Genomic DNA, 19,145 nt, shown 5'->3' with positions numbered 1-19,145 from the left:
ATAGTTAATTTAACTACATATTAGGATATACCGGGTAAATTCCAATTTAGGTAGGTTTTATTGTAATTTAAATAGTTCTTTATTTCTAGAAAATGTTAAATATGTCAAAAACCTTACATTTTAGTCATATACTTCTCTTATAAAACTCACCTTTATTTTTCTCTCAGAATCCGAAAACCAATTAATATATAGTGTCTATTATAAAAAACACAACTTTGATACGTAACTTTTTTTGGGGACACCTGTAGAACTCTCTATATTTTTAAAAAGTGCTCTGAATTAACCTACATATGCTCATAAAATTTAATTTCAATACAAACTGTCGTTCTCCTTGGAACCTCTGTGGCGTATGAGAAGCGCCACCCTGCACATACAAAACAAACGTCTTCCGATGCTAAATAAAATGTATATCTATCATGGGTCTATTCCGTCCATACATCAAAATAAAAAATAAAATATTTTTTAACACTATATCATTATTAAAAAGTATCTGATAATTACAAATAAATTTCAGTATGTTTTGCACCTTACTGGAAACACTTACTCCAGTTCTGGAACAGACGCCATGAGGACAATGTCCTCTTCCTTCGATACGAAGACATGAAGAAAGATCTTCCTTCGGCTATTCGAGCAACCGCTAAATTTCTAGAGAAGGATTTGAACGAGAACCAAGTGGACATTCTTACCGACCACTTAAGTTTCGATAGTATGAAGAAAAACCCGGCGGTAAATTACGAATTGGTCACGGAATTAAATAAGAAATACAAACTCATAGAACAGGAAGGCATGTTTATGCGTTCTGGATCGGTAGGTGGATATAAAACTGTTATGTCCCCGGAATTGATAGAGGAATTTGACAGGTGGATTCGTACGAATACAAAAAATACAGATTTTCAGTTCTATTAAGGTGAAATTTGTTTTTTTTTTTATATTTTAAGTTAGTATGTTAAAAATAAGAAATAGAAATAGAGATAGATTGTTACTTGAATCTAAACTTTTATTTTAATAAAAAAAAAGATTTAAATGCTTGTAGAATTTATCTAATATTGTGTTATTTTTTATTATGTATTAAGGCCACGTCATGTATACCGAGTGCGTCTCAAAAGTGGCTCACCCCTATAACTTTTTTATTTTTTTAGATAAAAAAAACGAGATTTGGTAGATAACATAAATTTAGGATTGAGTGACGTCTTCAATGGTTTTCTGTTACTTCCTGTTTCACCGAAAATCGCTACAATTTTTGATTTTTAAAAGGCACCCTCGGTATTTTGTTAGTTTATTCGATAGAAAATGACACTCTGAATAGAATGACATATCATATGTCAACTTTTGACATTTTTGAATTTGGTTTGTTTGAAATTGCAACATGCGATTCATAACGACAAATTACAAATTCACTCAAACTTCCAAGTGTGTGGTACCAAATTATTCGTAAAAAATGCTTTTTCTAAATATAATGACCCACTGTCGTTCCATTTGAAAAAATTGAGACATGATGGAATCACACTTGCCCAAAAAACGGATAATAAAGAGTAAATGATTTGGAGATAGATGCTTATACGAATCCCTTTTTATTTTATGTATGTGCATATAACGTGGGATACATCATTGATGGGTAAGTGTGATACATCATTGTATTTGGGAGGTTACCACTTTTGAGACGCACCCGGTATTATAGCTATTATATCGAATTTGTTTCCGATCGAATGATAGAAAGAAACCGGCGGCGGCGTCAAAGACGGATTACAAAAAGAGTAAGAAAGAATAGTACGTTTCCAGAGAGACAAATCTTTCCAAAAAAATATTTTCCCTCGAATTTTAAACTACACCATATGGTTTTTAAATTTTAAAAATCATTTTTACTCAATATAAAAAAATACAATATTCTAAAGGCCTACTGGCAGTAAGGGTCATTAAAAAATAAAGAAGATTACGGTATAATTATCATCAATTCTCATTCCTCAGCCGTTGTTGACGCTTTTTTTTCGATCGTATGATACCTACATACTTGTTACTTGTCATTGTTAGACGCGATTCTTAGGCCAGTAAGCGAAGATAAAAATAGGGTATTACTACCTCCGAATTCTTGACACCAGCACCGATTGACGTGAAATTTTAATAGTGAATAGGTATACACATAGATTTAGGAAGAACAGATATCACATTTTGCATTTTAACCCGATCAAACAATCGGAGGTTGACTACGTACTGTAAAAACCAACTGAGATAGAGAAGGCGACATTGCCACATCTCAAATTTGCGCCTATCTACTTAGTTTGATTTGCAGTGCGGATATCAATAAATCTCAATTTCTTAATTAAATTAATAGTTTACTTTTAAAGAAGCATGCGTAATAATATGTTATTAATCAGAGGATATTGGCGTTACTATTAAAGGACATGTTTACTGTTTAATGTGCTGAAACGTCTAGAACTATTGGCAACATCGCTGCTAGTCTTCCAGAATGAAATGAGCCGTCCGTCCCACCCCCCCTCGCGACGGCCCATAGTCCGTTATAGCGTACTACGTTTAGCTTACGGTGTGTTTGAAGTCGGAATCAAGTCCGAAGTGAACTTTTCAGTGTTTTTCAGTAGTTTTTGCTTTTTTAACGTACTTTTGAATCTGCGAATTTTCAATATGGTACGACAATGTCAAATGTGTGTAAAAATAAGCTCAAATTACCCGAATTTGTCTTTTCACAGGTAGGTATTGTTTCCGCCACGCCGTAATCGCCATACATAGGCGTCCCACAAGGGAGCCTCTCACAATTAAAATAATTTATGTATTAAAACAAGAACGTAGTAGCCGGTAATTGAATTATAATTCGTCTCAATTACTACTTAACTGTTGTAGATCATAACAAATTTGAATATAAACGTTGCATTTGAAACTTTATTATATGCCAGAAAATGACATTTTTTTTCTTAAAATTGCGTCATATTTTGGTCATTATATACGATATTCTAAAGGAATTTTGCTCAACAAATAAACAAAGGTGTTTACCCGCCCTTTTTTACATTTTATTACATTATTATATCTGCCCCTTCGGCCTCGTTTAAACAATTTTTTACCACCGTACAAATACCTCTTCCTAGAGTTATTTGTACGGTGTGTTACCTTTTTTAGAAGGCGACGAACTGTAAATAATTCTTAGGCTACTAGTTTTATACATACCTATATACAGAGTGACCCAGGCCTCCAAAAAAGCTTTTTACCTATTACGTTTTTGGTTTGTAATTTTTATTTCAATTTTTTATATAAGATGGGGGCCATTGTAACGCACATTTTCAAAATATTTTTGTCAACATACAGGGTGATTCTCGGGGTGATTCAAACTGCAATAGATATGCTTAATACAGTTCATGAAGATTGGGACATTTAACTAAAATTTGATTGTCTGATGAAGCTACCTTTAAAAGTAATGGATTTGTAAATAAACGTAATATTATTATGCGACAGAAATCCCATACTGTAGCACACAGATTTGATACTTTTAATGATAAATGCCTTCTATTGAGAGACTAAAAGGTAATTGCCTCGTATCAGAGCCATCATAATACAAGAAGAAGACCGAAAGTCAAATCTTGTCTTATATTTTCAAAAAAAACACAATTTTCTCATTAAATATTGATTTTAGGTATAGGAAGTTATTAATAATACAAGATTAAACAACTATTACATAGTACTTTACAGGAAGCTATCGATTGCGAACTAACTAAATCGTTACTAATTACTAATTTTAAAAAGTTCTTTTTAAGATCAAAAAAGGTAAAACTAAAACCTAAATTATCATTTGAGATTAAACGGGAAGTTCTAAATAATGTTGCCTATTCTAAACAAGAAAAATTTATTTTTAAGTTTTATAACATCTCTAATTAAATCTGGACGAAAATAATATTTCTGTTTGCTGTAGGTAATTTTCTCAGTGAAAATACGTAAATAAAAATGAATTTTAAAGTCAAAAAAGTCAAAAGGACAAGTTAGTCCAAAAAAGGACAGGTGGCAACCCTAGGTATTTCTGGAATGGAAATTTAATGGCAAATCTACAACTTTAGTTTGAAAATATGTTCCGGCCACCTATGTTTACAAAAATGTCTAAAATGTGCTTTACCGTTGCCTCCATATTCTGAAAAAAAATTGAAAGAAAAGTCACCAACCACAAACCTAATATAGAACTGTTTCGGTAGCCTGAGTCACCCTGTAAATATTCAAAAGTAACTGAAAATTTATATAGAAATAACTGAAAGTTTAAATTGAAAATCGACGTTGGAGCGATTTTCGAAAACTACCTACTAACGTTTCAACATAAGTATATGTGGGATATTAATTATATTATTATATTAGACCTTATAACAAAAGTGTTAAAAGTGTCTGACGAAAAAGTGTTAATGTAGTATATTAATATGGAGTAAACATTTTACTAATTACTTTACTTTTACTTTACTAATTAAATTCGTTCCAAAAAACGATACGCCACTGGCCATTAGAACAATCCAAATGCGCCTAGTTGCCGGGGTCGGAAATTTTAGACTTCTCTGTCTCTTCTGTCCTTGTTTGACACATTGGAATGTTTGATACACTACCAACGAGTATTTATGAATGAGATGTTCGGTCTATATTTATAATGTCTTTGGGTATACATATTATGTAAGAAACAAAAATTACATAGTAGCGATGTGTGCATCCACCCTTGGGGTGAGTGCAACCCCTTTTCGGGGGTGAAAAATAAATCATCTATTTTAATTGCAAAAATCAATAAAGGGATGAATTTTAAGCAAAAAATATTCTTAACATTTTTCAGAAAATTAATATTTTCCGAGTTATTTAAGATTGAAAATGTTGATTTTTCATCTATAAACTGCATATTTTTTGCTATTTTTTATAAATAACTCGAAAACCTTGCGTTTTATCGTAAAACTTATATAAAGCAAAAATTAAGCTTTTGGATTAACGAATCGATTCATTGTTGATTACCGTAGGTGTAATAATGCCGAGTTATCACTCTGTAAAGGTGATTTTTTATTTTTTTGGAAACTAAATTGCAACCTTTTACCGTAAAATAATGGCCAAAGAACACATTTTTCGAAGAAAATGAATATGACCGTTTTTAAAGTGCTTGAAAAAACCTTTTAATTTAAATACTTTGTTAAAAAAGTTTCTAGCATAAAAACTCGCGGAGTTATCATAAAAATAAAATGGTCGAATCGTTTAGTTATTCCAAAAGCTTCATTTTTGCTTTATATGAGTTTTGCGATAAATCGCAAGGTTTTCGAGTTATTTATAAAGAATGGCAGAAAAATAAAATATGCAGTTTTTACACGAAAAATCAACGTTTTCAATCCTAAATAACTAGGAAAATATTAATTTTTAGAAAAAATGTTATAGAACATTTTTTGCCCTTTCATCCCTTTATTGATTTTTGCAATTAGAATGGGTGATTTATTTTTTATCCTCGAGAAGGGTGATTCACCCCCAGGGTGAAAGCATACATCGCTACTATGTAACTTTTGTTTCTTACACTATCTCTATTCACTGTTAACATTTTACATCAATCGGTGCAGGTGTTCAGAATTCGGACCCTAAGGGCTCGAACACACTGACGACCAGGTCGCACCGGCCAGGCCGCAGCTACCTCTAAAACAATTAAATCAAATGATATAGCGCACACTAACGTCCTGGCCGTCCGTTGGTCGTTGCGACCAGAAGACTGCATGGAAATATTATTATTTTCTGCCGCTTGTTGCCGGTTTTCTTCCAAATTAATAATTTTTCAGATGAAATCCCTCAAATTCAAGGCACAATATTTTATTTTATATATATACAGGGTGTCCCAGAAATAAGTGCAAATATTTTAAGGGGTGGTAGATCTCGATAAAAGAAACATATTTTCTCTCTATCTTTTTTGCACATAAGTCCAAAATAACGAAGTTATTTTACTTTGAAAATTTCCAAAAAAAATAATTTTTTTGCAAAAATTTTGAGAACCACTGGATCTTTTCTGGATTTTCTTTCTTGCAAATTTAATCTACTACCTATGTTGCCATATTATCAAGAAAATATGTTTTTTAACTAAAAACTAAATAAATTTCCAAAAAAATTTTCAAAAAATTCCGAATTTTCAAAACATTTTTTTCGCAAAAAAAACCTCATAGGCGTGTTTCTGGGGTTGAACTATACTACCAGTTAAAATATTTGCACTTATTTCTGGGACACCCTGTATATAAGATATAGTGTTTTAGTGTAGTATTTGCACACGTGCAGAAAATCCAAAGAAATAGTATACAGACTGGATCAAAGGTAAACTTAAATCTAATCCCTTTTTTTTATCAAAGGTCGATTTTAGTAAAAACTCAAAACATTTTTATATGACATACATATTCTATTTATGGTTGGTATGATACCTGTTATTATACCTTTGAGTTTCGATGTTAAAAAATAAAAAAAAAATAATATTTAAAGTTTTTCTACAACCACTTGTTTTTTTTATTAAATTAGTTTTTTTAGTTGTATTGTTTGTGGTATTGTAGTCATGTACAAGGAGGACAACTGTATTTTAAATATTATATTTAATTTAACGTTTTTCAAACAGGGTTCATTAGACTATATTTCTACTAGGTACATTATTTTGAAAAAAAAATCCAGAAAGAAACTTAAACATTCATAAAAATAGAAGTAATTACTGTTGTAGATTCTTCGTTATATTGTAAACATTGAAATAACTGGAAGCTAAACTTTCTACCTGCTTATATTTAGAGCCAGTGTCTGACGTTCTTTTTTACGATGGTCCTAATATGTTTACTTCTAAAGTGGACAAGGGCGCCATATCAGTAGAAAAAAGAAACAGAATATCTCCCTTTTTGTCGGTCGCGCGTACACAATGCTTTTTGTTTGTTGTGAATAGCAACTTCGCTTTTTAGTTAACTCGGATATTTTAACATTTCTGAAACAATATTTTCTAATTGGTAAAATGTAAAAAATCGTTAGATTTGACAACTCTGTTGAAACTGGTCGTTCATCTGGCCGCAGCTAAAAACGCAATACATCCGGCCAGCCGACGGCCAGGTCGTATTTGCTGCAGCGATTCATTGCGACCTGGTCGTCAGTGAGTTCGAGCCCTAAAACCCTCGCTTACTGCATGGCCTATCTCACTATAACGTAACGACGTAACGTCGCCGCATATTTGGAATATATACCTTACCACAACGTCCCTTCGTGTTGAGTTCGTGTATACAATAACAATATGCAATGCCGCGGATAGGTTTTCAAAATATACCTCATTGCAACATTTTTCTGGGGTATATTTTAAAGCAGCGCATTGTGCAATTCTGAACTACTATAATATACCCGCTTGTGACTTCAGAGTTGCTATTACGCTATAGAGGTAGATCGAGAAATTATAAGGATTAAGAGAAAAAGAGAAAGTTGACATGAGGATAATAAAGAAGCGTTTTTACAAAAGAAATTTTTTTGTAATATGAAATAAAAACTAAAAGAACACAAACAAGTTTTAACCTAAATAAAACCTAATTTCAATTTAGCGTGCATTAGGGACATTCATTTCAATATTCTGTTCAGGTTAGTCTTCTTCAGGTTTCTTACTTGTAGATTTTCCAAGAGTTCTTCGTTCTGTGTTAGATGGCCGCCCACCTTGAATCCTAGATTTGGTTTTTACTATCCCTCTGTTTTTACGTCGGCTCAGTGCTGTGCTTTGAACTTTAATTTTCCTTGGCCCATGTCTTGTTTTTATTTGTTGTAAAATAAAATTTTGTCCTTGCTCTGATAACGTATTTATTTTTTTAATTATTTTTGTAAATATTGTAAAGGCTCTTAGATTGTGAAAAGTGAGATTTATTTCAAACAAGTATGTGAAGCGTCGAATTTCAGTTTTGAACTCTGCAACTACATTTTTGTATTGGTCCGGAAATTTTATAGTAATTTCTTGTGAACATGACGAAGGATTGGTATCATGCTGTATTTGCTGCAGCGATGGTTCTTGTACGGAAGAGCACTGTGGAATGACCATATCATTGTCCTGTGTTTCATCTAATTTTATATTCATGAAAAAAGCTTCATTTATATCATCCCCCGTTGCAACTCTTGCTAGTAACATTCTATCCTGTATAGATAGACGAGGAGAATTGGGAAATTAGCCCGAACTTTTGTTCTATGCCACATAGGTGTTTGCAAAATCTTCCACATTTTCCAGCCTCACAGTCGCAAGTGGCTACATCGATCCTGACCCTGTAAAAAGTATTTGGACTTGTCACTGATTCCACATTGTACCCAAAATCATTAATTTTAGAAATATTCCTAACTTTTTCAGAACTTTTCAGAAACATCTTTCTGTAGTCTTTCGCGTATTTGCATAAGAGATAATACGCCTCTGGAAATAATTTTCAAAAATGGACGTAATGAAATCTACCAACGCGCATGCATTAAACGCTTTATATCGCTGGAATACCAAGTCTTTAAAGGTACCCATTGACGTTCAGTTGTCCGGCAGTTCCAGGACTGTACGTCCTTGCCGACCGGCAATAGACGTAACTCGATACACTCATACAGTAAAATACTTGGTGGTTGACCTTCAGTTCGTGGCCGGATTCGATATTTTCCGGACGTTTATACCTATTTCAGTATACACATTCAGTTTACGATCGACTGTGTTGCAAGAAGAGTTTTCTGCTGCCCTTGTGGCAATAACAACCGAGAACAAGAAAAGAAAAAGAAAGAAAATTTGGGTGAAAGAATGGTTGCAAAAACGTAGTATTTTGTCGCACATAAAACTTATAAAAGAACTTCGAAATTCCAGTGCAAATGACTTAAAAAATTATTTAAGAATGAACGACGAGTGTTTTCAGTTTTTACTAAATTTAATTAAACCGCATATCACAAAAAAGAATACGGTAATGCGACAATCGTTTCTTGACGTTGTTCATGTTCAACTGTAAACAGGAGGCTAGGTTGTGATAGCTAGGCTGATGACGTGCCACTTCTTTTTGACTTCTTAACTTTTTTTAATTCTTTTCGGTTCCGGCGTTCGCACTTCTTATGTTGTGTATTTTATTCTTGACGGCATCAATGGTGGCCTCGCTATCTACTGTTTTAAATACTAGTAATAACTCCTCGTATGCTTTATTTCTAAGAGACCTATTGGCATATGCAGGATTCTTTACTTGCCATAAACATTTATGTTTACGGTAAATTTCAATGAAGTCTTTTATGAAAGATGGTTGATTGACCATATTCTTGATTATCTGAACTGAACGGAGAATAAAATTTTTAGCCAAACTAAAATTGTGCCGGCAGTCCACTATCGTCCGGCGAACCACTACACACGCTGGGTTTCAAGAGTGCGTATAGATGCTTCCGTAATGTTGTTTGTATTGTTTCCTCGAGTAAGTAACTTCAACCTATATCAAACGCACCATTCATGCCGTCGTTTCCATAAATTACTCAAATGATTCATGAGAGCTAATATTCTCTGAACATACTAGTCACTGGTTAATTCGTCATACAATTTGACTGCTTCTTCTGGATCAGTTAAAAACAAAATATTACGGAATTTTATCATAATTGATTGTCTGTTCGTAATGTCAACGTTGTGGTCTGCAACCCAACGCCTCTACATCTACGTGGTGGAATGTTGCGATCGGGTATGTTTTAAAATGCCTACGCGCGCAAAAACCTGCAATTGAAAGAATACCCGATGCCAACCGGACCCAAATGTTAGGCAAAGGTATACTTTAATGACGTATACTGTGCATTTTTTGTTTTTGATAATATACACGAACTCAACATGAAAGGACGTTGTGGTAACCGTCTCCACGGAAAACATGAAGTTAAGGGGAGATGGACGTTGTGGATAGTGTGAATTTCTATGGTGAATATTTTCATTGTTGGCAATTTAAGAATATTTACTGTGATGTTGGTGGTACTGCCATGTGTCGGTAACGTTACGTATAGTAAGAATCACGTATTAATCTCTAGGATGGAATTTGCTAAAGAAAATATAAGGGAGTAAACTAGATTACTGTCGTATAAAACAAGAACTACTTTCACTCTTTACGCTTTTATGGTTTAAATTTAGTAGGTATTTACAAGATATATTTCTGAATGAATAAGCATTTCCTTGGTGTTAATATTTTTAGATTCTAATGTAATTCCACTCGTTTATTAATTTTGTGTATTACTCATATATAGGAAGCATGAGAATACGTTTTGTAGAATTGTGTTGGAGTTCATCAAATCATTTTACAATATTTGTAAAAAGATTATAGAATTTTGTTAAGTAACGAAAATATTGTATGTACCTATGACATAATATATTTTTGGAATAAAAAACGAGTTTTTAATTATTTTTGTTGTTTTACTTTTTGTTCAGTTGTCAAGTGGGAAATGAGTCAAGTGTCAAATGAGACCCGCTATATTTAGATAAAGAATGAGACATTCAAATAAAACTAATACTGAAAACTTATATTCAGTCAGTTTTCTTGTTAGGGTCATTTAACAATGATTGATAACATATCATCCCCATAATTTGTTTAACCTTTGTGTGATGAATCATGCAAAAACTGAAATTACAAATCCATTGCCTCATTTTGATGTTTAAAACTTTTGAAACTAATTATCAAACTTTTGTCCTGTTGGTATGAGAAGCTATTATTATTTATTAAACTTAGCCATTTTTTAATCTTTTCAGGTATATAAGCTATAATACGGCTTTTTCGAAAAATTAATAAGTTATAGAAGTCACAGAACATTATAGCCCATTATTTATTATTTTAAACAATTTCACTTAGCCATGGAAACAAGTTCAATCGTCGTTGCCTCTTAAAGATGTCAAACTGTCACATCCAAATCAAAATACTTTATACTTTCGAGACGCTAGTAAATTGTAAATATGAATTTTTCCATTCAATAAAAGCATAGTATAAGGAAACTAGTAGCTTTACTCCTTGTCAAATCCTTTGTTCTTTTTCTGCCACTTTATATGACCTTGTTCTCGCCTCCCGTGACCAGTGACGTAGCTGTATAGTCGTGGTCTATTAACTAGGCAAAGTATAGTCGAGGCACTCACCATAGTTTCACAGATATGTATTTAGGAAAATATGAGTTCACAATAAAATAAAATAAAAAAAAATTGATCATCGAGTAAAAACGTGCTTGAAAACAGAATATTTTCACATTTCGTGTAGGTGACAATTCTTCTGTATCTGAAAATCTTCTGATGAGATTTTCTACAACTTTTTTTTTTGATTTAAAACAAGTTTAATTTTCTGTAGATAACTGGATTCGGCATAAAATTCTGCATATAGTACACTGTCTTTATTTAAAGCACACTGCGGTGTTGCCATTCTATTTCTTATTTACTAAAACTTTGGTTAAAAACATTATATACGAAAAGTGGTAAAAAACTAGAGTGAATATAACTTTATTAATACTTAGCTATGTTTTCTTAAACATGAAGGATACCAGAATAAATTCGTGTAGAAAAATTTACTTCGTATACAGGGTATTTTTTATGGCGTCACCAAAATCGTAATATTTAAAATGTTGTATCTCATGTTTTTAAATGCAACACCTTGTATATTATTTTTCTTTCAGATGTAGAATTCAAAGGAGAACATTTGTTGTATTTAAAGTGTTCTTAAATTTTTAGCCGTTTTGCAAATATTTTCTGTATTTCATTACATACGGGATTTCCAACGATAAAATATCAGACAAAGATCATATTAGGTGGCTTTCATAAATATTTACTGTTGAAAAGCCATATGTAATATAATACTGCGAATATCTGCGAAACCGTTAAAAATTTAGAAACACTTTAAATAAAAAAATGTTCACTTTTTAATTCTGCATCTGACAGAAAAATAATATACAGATTATTGCATTTAAAAAAATTGAGATATACCATTTTAAATATTCCGATTTTGGTGGCGCCATAAAAAATCCTCTATATAGAATAATGTATATAGAATAATGTAAAATAATAAAAAAAATAAAACTAACTTTACCATTACTACTTTTTTGTGACACCCTGTATATAACAAAATATTTTAGGATACGCCCCTTTATAAACCTTGAAACATATGAATAAAACTTTTTTCACATCTTCGACAACGACGACGATATTGGACTTCCTCGCACTAATGGGTCAACCTGTATATTTACGGTGGTTTAAAGCTAGGTGTGGCACTTTTCTTCTCTCAAATATAAACTCAATATTTTGTCTATAATATTTTGAATATTGTTATATTACGACCACTTATAATAAAAAATAAATAAAAAAATTATAAAAAATACAGTCCACTAAATTTATAAGAGATTATGCTATTATAAAATTCTTTCAATTAAAAAATATGAATAATTTGCAGATACTTTAGATGTACAAAATATTTACTCTAAAATTGTTTCAAAAACCAATCTATATAAATTATCTCGTAAATTATTATTGGAATGAAAATTTTATGGCAAATCCCCTGACAAAAAAATATTTTCATGCGCATATTTAAGACAACCTGTATATCTAAAAAACTATTTTTAAAATCTGCCCACATGCTAAAAAAATAATAACATTTAATTAATTACATATCTCAGCTTCTAAAATAAACAAATATAATTAAATGTTTATTGATAATTACTATCAGCTTGCCGATTTATATCCGATGGAAATCTAAAGAAACTCAAAGAACAATTTTTTTAATTATAACTACAATTAATAGCAGCACACAGTAAGGCTCTCATTTTTCCCACCACACAGTAAGGCAGTCTCTGTGCTGGGACGCAACGCTCGTACCTCACAGCTCGACGAACGGAATTCAACTGAAACGCTTTGCAATCTGCCGATATTCGATAGATTGCAAAAACTGGCAGAAAATATTTGCGAGAGTGCTACTAACTACTCTTTTCCTTAAACTATGATAAAAGTGTCTAGGAATTATTGGTTCAACTCTTCTTGGACCATACATCTTTAAGCATACGTTGACCGCTGAACGTTACTTACGCTTATTAGGGTAATATCTTGAAACGGATTTCAAGACATGTTAGAAAATTTAAATTTGGAGATTCGGGTATTAATAGAATTCCCCCTCATAGCGAAAGAAATATATATTTATATTATATCATAATTATTAAAACTCAGGGATATGAAGAGGTGGACCAATTGCATGGGCCTTCTCGGTCACTTGATCTATCTGTTTTAGATTTTATTAAGAACAAGGTTTACAAGAAAACTTATGAATCAAGAGAGGCACTCGAAGAGGCTGTACGGGAAAAGTTTAATGATGTTGACCGCTTGTGAGAAAAGCTTGTAATTCAGTTTTAAGAAGATATGATGTACTCAAAACAATGGCAGACTTTTTGAGCATTTGTTAAAATAACTCAAAGTGTATGTAGTGATATTCGTTTTTTATGTTTAAATTTATGGTAATGGTGTGGATCCGGTGGCTGACCTTGAAACGAGTTTTTGCTGCATATAGTCACAGACACTACTCATGCGCAGATCTTCGATGTTGCCAGATTGCAAGTTATTTTGGAATTATTTTCAGTAGAAAACAAATATGTACTTTTCAGTGTTTTTTTTGTCAATATATACCGTATGATCGAAAAAACGGCGTCCAGTTGGCTGGGAAATGACGATTGAGGACATTTCCCATATAAAATGACAGCGATCTTCATTTCATAGTCATCGCTGCCGCTATTTTTTTTCAATCATAGTACGCGGTATTATTTATATTATTATTTTAATATTTCGCACAACACGTGAACGCTTATTATGTATTTTCATAGTCAATAAAATTAAATAGAAATAAAACTCTAGATTCCTATAATTAATCTAATTGCTGTAGATTATTATGCTACGTTTAAAAAGGGCTTTATGGCTTTATTAAAAATTCGGGAAATTAAAAGGGATGTGTCCAAGTTTTTTCTTTCTTTTTAATTTTTAAATGCTGTAGCTTCATGTCATGTTTATAATAGTTTTTTTTATCATTCCATCAAAACTACGGAGAACTACTATAAACCATATTTTTTCTAATGGAAAGATGGAATAGGATATGCAAAATTAAGATATTTAACATTTATTTTCCAGACAAAGCATAATATAGCATTAAGATTAAGACATAACAAATATTATAAGAAAGATCTTAATATAAATCACAAACTAAGTGTTAATTTGGTCTTGTATAAACACAGGTATAAAACTAATAAGATCAATCCTCAACCTTCACCATATTGTCAAGATTTGGCATTATAGGAAACAAAAAATTACAGTAAATTAAGAAAAGAATATCAAACTACACGGTATTAAATACTGTAATGTATTCTACGACACAAACCATCTCCCTTCTAAAGAGAAAAAGATAAAACATAAAGCTTATTTTAGTCTTATCACCACACTCTTCGATAAAATATATGTCTAAAATTGCTATTAATCCACTAACTTGATATTTATAAGAAATTATGATACAAACATTATAATCAAAGTATATTATATTAGTAACATTATAGGTAAAATGTTACCTCTATCTCCCATTGACGTGTATTGTTCTATAAGACTCGTCATGGTAGTACTTCAGTACATCAATACATATAATCAGAACTATTGTTGCCTGTAAATAACTAGAAATTAAATAACTTGAAAGAAATTAAATAATTCTAATAAGTTTAAAACCATTAAGAAAAAATCCGTAAATGATAATTTTTAATTCGAATGTAAATATATAAATAAATGTTATTAATATTACAATTTTATATATTCAATTTTATATATCATTCCTTAAGTTTGGATATCAAGATAAATCTGAAATTATAAAATTAATTAGAGAATTTATATTGATTAACACTCTAAAGAAAATTTTCAACTGCAAATAATTCGAAAATAAACTGCAATTTGACAACATCGACGATGTGCGCTTGCGTAGTATCGATGATCAAATGCAGCAAATATGGGCTTCAAGGTCAGCCACCGGATCCACATCTTTACCAAATTTATTTAATGTAAATTGTAAAAAACGGTCTGTCAAAAAAAAATGTTTATAGCCTAAACCATAGATTTAGTAAGAACAGATATCACATTGTGCATTTTAACCCGATCAAACAATCGGAGGTTGACTACGTACTGTAAAAACCAACTGAAATAGAGAAGGCGACATTGCCACATCTCAAATTTGCGCCCATCTACTTAGTTTGATTTGCAGAAAAGGTGACTTTAAAACCTTCACCGGATATCAATAAATCTCAATTTCTTAATTAAATTTATAGTTTGTTTTTAAAGAAGCATGCGTAATAATATGTTATTAACCAGAGGATATATGCGTTATTATTAAACGACATGTTAACTGTTTAATGTGCTGAAACGTCTAGAACTGTTGGCAACGTCGCTGCTAGCACAGAATATCTAGCTACGCAACAGAAAAATACTCGAAATGAAAGAGCTAAAATTGCACAAATAGAATACTAGATGGCGCGACAATATCATAATCAGAATATAATTAGAAATTTTGAACTTTCGGTTTTGGATCAACGGCTCGTCGACGGCCTTGTAGCTCGGCTAAATATGCACAGTTGCCAGATTCAAAAAGACTTGAATTGGCATCCCATTCTTTTTATTGTGTATAATGCAGTATGTGTTTATTTCTATTCTTCTTTTTTTATCAGATACACTTATATTAATTATTCTATTGGCTATTAAAATAGTTAAGTATATTATTACAAAACATATACATTTTTAATATACACTACCTTATAATGTTAACTAAGAAAATACCTTTAATTACCTTTAAAATTAATAATATACAGGGCGATTGATGGTGATATTTATTAATGCTGGAACGTTAGTAATGAAATATAAGTTTAATAATAATGGAAATAATTTATTAAAATGCAGTACAAAAAATGTTAACTGACTAAAAAATACTATAATAACAAATTTCTTCCGTTTGTCACGTTATTTATATAGACCTAGGTAGATTTTAAAAAGTGACACAGGTAAATTAATAATATATTAGTTCGGCATAAAAGTTGCTGTCACGACATCGAACAATAAATTAAAATTCGTAAAATAAATTAAAATTATTAATTAAACAAATCTTTATAAAGAAACGCAAGTATACCAAATTTGGGCCCAATCGAACTCCAGGAAATGATATCATAATAGTGTACTATATTATGGTACCACTCAATATACTTTAAGGTACCATAATATTGCAATGTCACCGAAGATCCGTAGTATACCAAATTTAAGAACAATCGAACGCCATGAAATGGTATCGTAATATGGTACTATATTAAGGTACCACTTTATATACATCATAGTTCAATCATATTACAATGTAACCGAAGATACGTAGTATACCAAGTTTGAGCCCAATCGAACGCCAGGAAATGGTATCGTAATATGGTACTATATTAAGGTACCACTTTATATGCATCATAGTACCATCATATTACAATGTCACCGAAAATACGTAGTATCCCAAGTTTAAGCCCAATCGAACGCCATGTACGTAATATAGTACTATATTATGGTACCAGTTGATATGCTTCATGGTACCATAATAATGCAATGTCATCAAAAATACGCAAGTATATATCAAATATGAGCTCAATCGAACGCCAGGAAATGGTATTGAAATATGGTACTATATTAAGGTACCACTTTATATGCATCATAGTACCATCATATTACAATGTAACCGAAGATACGTAGTATAGCAAGTTTAAGTCCAATCGAACGCCAGGAAATGGTATCGTAATATGGTACTATATTATGGTACCTCTTATTATGCTCCATGGTACCATAATATTACAATATCACCGAAGATACGTAGTATCCCAAATTTAAGCCCAATCGAACTCCATGTACATAATATGGTACTATATTATGGTACCAGATGATATGCATCATAGTACCATTATATTACAATGTCACCGAAAATACGTAGTATACCAAGTTTAAGCCCTATTGCCGCCATAATATTGCTATGTCATCAAATATGGTACTATAGAAGGTACCACTTTATATGCTCCATTGTACCATGATATTACAATGTCACTGAAGATATAGTATACCAAGTTTAAGCCCAATCGAACGCCATGTATCGTAATATAGTATTATATTATGGTATCACTTGATATGCTTCTGAAAAAAACGGCGTCCAGTTGGCTGGAAAAGGACGATCGATGACATTTCCCATATAAAATGACAGTGATATTAATTTCATAGCTATCGCTAACGCCGTTTTTTCCCGATTATACAATATGAACTTGGTATGAACACAATCGAACGTCAGGAAGTGGTATCATAATAGTAGAACAATACTTATTATATTGTCGCCGAATTACAATGAAAATTCAGAATTCAATTATACAATCAAACGTCAGGAAGTGATTGTAATTTAGCTCATAAGATTTAATTCCAACTAACATGGCAAACTGAGAAAAACAGCTCTGATCTATTTTAATATGTTTAAATGATGTAGCAAATTTGAAGGTAAGCTTTATCAGGAATGAATTACACATTGGCAACACTGCACAAAATTCTTTTAAATTTTGTTTGTAGAAAACTGTTTTCTTTTAAATTTATTGCCCTCTATTATGTAGTAGCGAAACTAGCACATCAAAATATCTGATTTGGAGACAGACTTTTAAAGCCTGTCTCCTTTTGCTACCTACAATTTTATACATGTAACGAGGCTTCTGTTACGTAGCTAGATATTCTGTGCTGCTAGTCTTCCAGAATGAAATGAGCCGTCCGTCCCACCACCCCTCGCGACGGCCCTTGGTCCGTTATAGCGTACTACGTTTAGCTTACGGTGTGTTTGAAGTCGGAATCAAGTCCGAAGTGAACTTTTCAGTGTTTTTCATTAGTTTTTGTTTTTGTTTAACGTACTTTTGAATCTGCGAATTTTCAATATGGTAGGACAGTGTCAAATGTGTGGAAAAATAAGCTCAAATTACCCGAATTTGTCTTTTCACATGTAGGTATTGTTTCCGCCGTAATCGTACATAGGCGTCCCACAAGGGAGCCTCTCACAATTAAAATAATTTCTAATTATATTTGTTGAATTTTGATCTATTAAAATAAGAACGTAGTAGCCGGTAATTGAATTATAATTCGTCTCAATTACTACCTAACTGTTGTAAATCATAACAAATTTGAATATAAACGTTGCATTTGAAACTTTATTATAAGCCAGAAAAAGTGACTTTTTAAATTGCGTCATATTTTGGTCATTATATACGATATTCTAAAGGAATTTTGCTCAACAAATAAACAAAGGTGTTTACCCGTCCTTTTTTACATTTTATTGCTTTATTATATCTTATATCTGCCCCTTCGGTCTTGTTTAGACAATTTTTTACCACCGTACAATACAAATACCTCTTTCTAGAGTTATTTGTGCGGTGTGTTTACCTTTTTTTACAATGAACTGTAAATAATTCTTAGGCTACTAGTTTTATACATACCTATATGCAGAGTGACCCAGGCCTCCAAAAAAGCTTTTTACCTATTACGTTTTTGGTTTGTGATTTTTATTTCAATTTTTTACATAAGATCGGGGCCATTGTAAAGCACATTTTCAAAATATTTTTGTCAACATACAGGGTGATTCAAACCGCAATACATATGCTTAATACAGTTCATGAAGATTGGGACATTTAACTAAAATTTGATTGTCTGATGAAGCTACCTAAGTAATGGATTTGTAAATAAACGTAATATTCATTATTATGCGACAGAAATCCCATACTGTAGCACACAGATTTGATACTTTTAATGATACATGCCTTCTATTGAGAGACTAAAAGGTAATTGCCTCGTATCAGAGCCATCATAATACGAGAAGAAGACCGAAAGTCAAATCTTGTCTTATATTTTTACTTCTTGTCTTATTAACACAATTTTCCCATTAAAATAAATATTGATTTTAGGTATAGGAAGTTATTAATAATACAAGATTAAACAACTACACAGTACTTCACAGGAAGCTATTGATTGCGAACTAACTAAATCGTAACTAATTACTAATTTTGAAAAGTTCTTTTTAAGATCAAAAAAAGTAAAACTAAAACCTAAACTATCATTTGAGATTAAACGGGAAGTTCTAAATAATGTTGCCTATTCTAAACAAGAAAAATTTATT

At 31.7% G+C, this 19,145-nt stretch overlaps 1 protein-coding gene across 1 annotated transcript in view; it reads left to right on the top strand.

Annotated features, from left to right (window-relative positions):
- Window positions 1-988, top strand: part of LOC115877645 (sulfotransferase family cytosolic 1B member 1-like) — a 32,480-nt gene extending 31,492 nt beyond the window's left edge. The window contains exon 5 of the mRNA XM_030893890.1: window positions 515-988. Coding sequence (XP_030749750.1) covers window positions 515-906 — 392 coding nt within the window. The 3' untranslated portion in view covers window positions 907-988. The remainder of the gene's footprint in view (window positions 1-514) is intronic.
- The last annotated feature ends 18,157 nt before the right edge of the window (window positions 989-19,145 follow it).

Source organism: Sitophilus oryzae, unplaced genomic scaffold (assembly GCF_002938485.1).
Source record: "Sitophilus oryzae breed Bouriz unplaced genomic scaffold, Soryzae_2.0 scaffold_1496_pilon_pilon, whole genome shotgun sequence".
NCBI classification, from domain to species: Eukaryota; Metazoa; Arthropoda; class Insecta; order Coleoptera; family Curculionidae; genus Sitophilus; species Sitophilus oryzae.
Note: the sequence above shows the minus strand (reverse complement) of the source record. Positions and strands in the feature narration are given on the sequence as shown.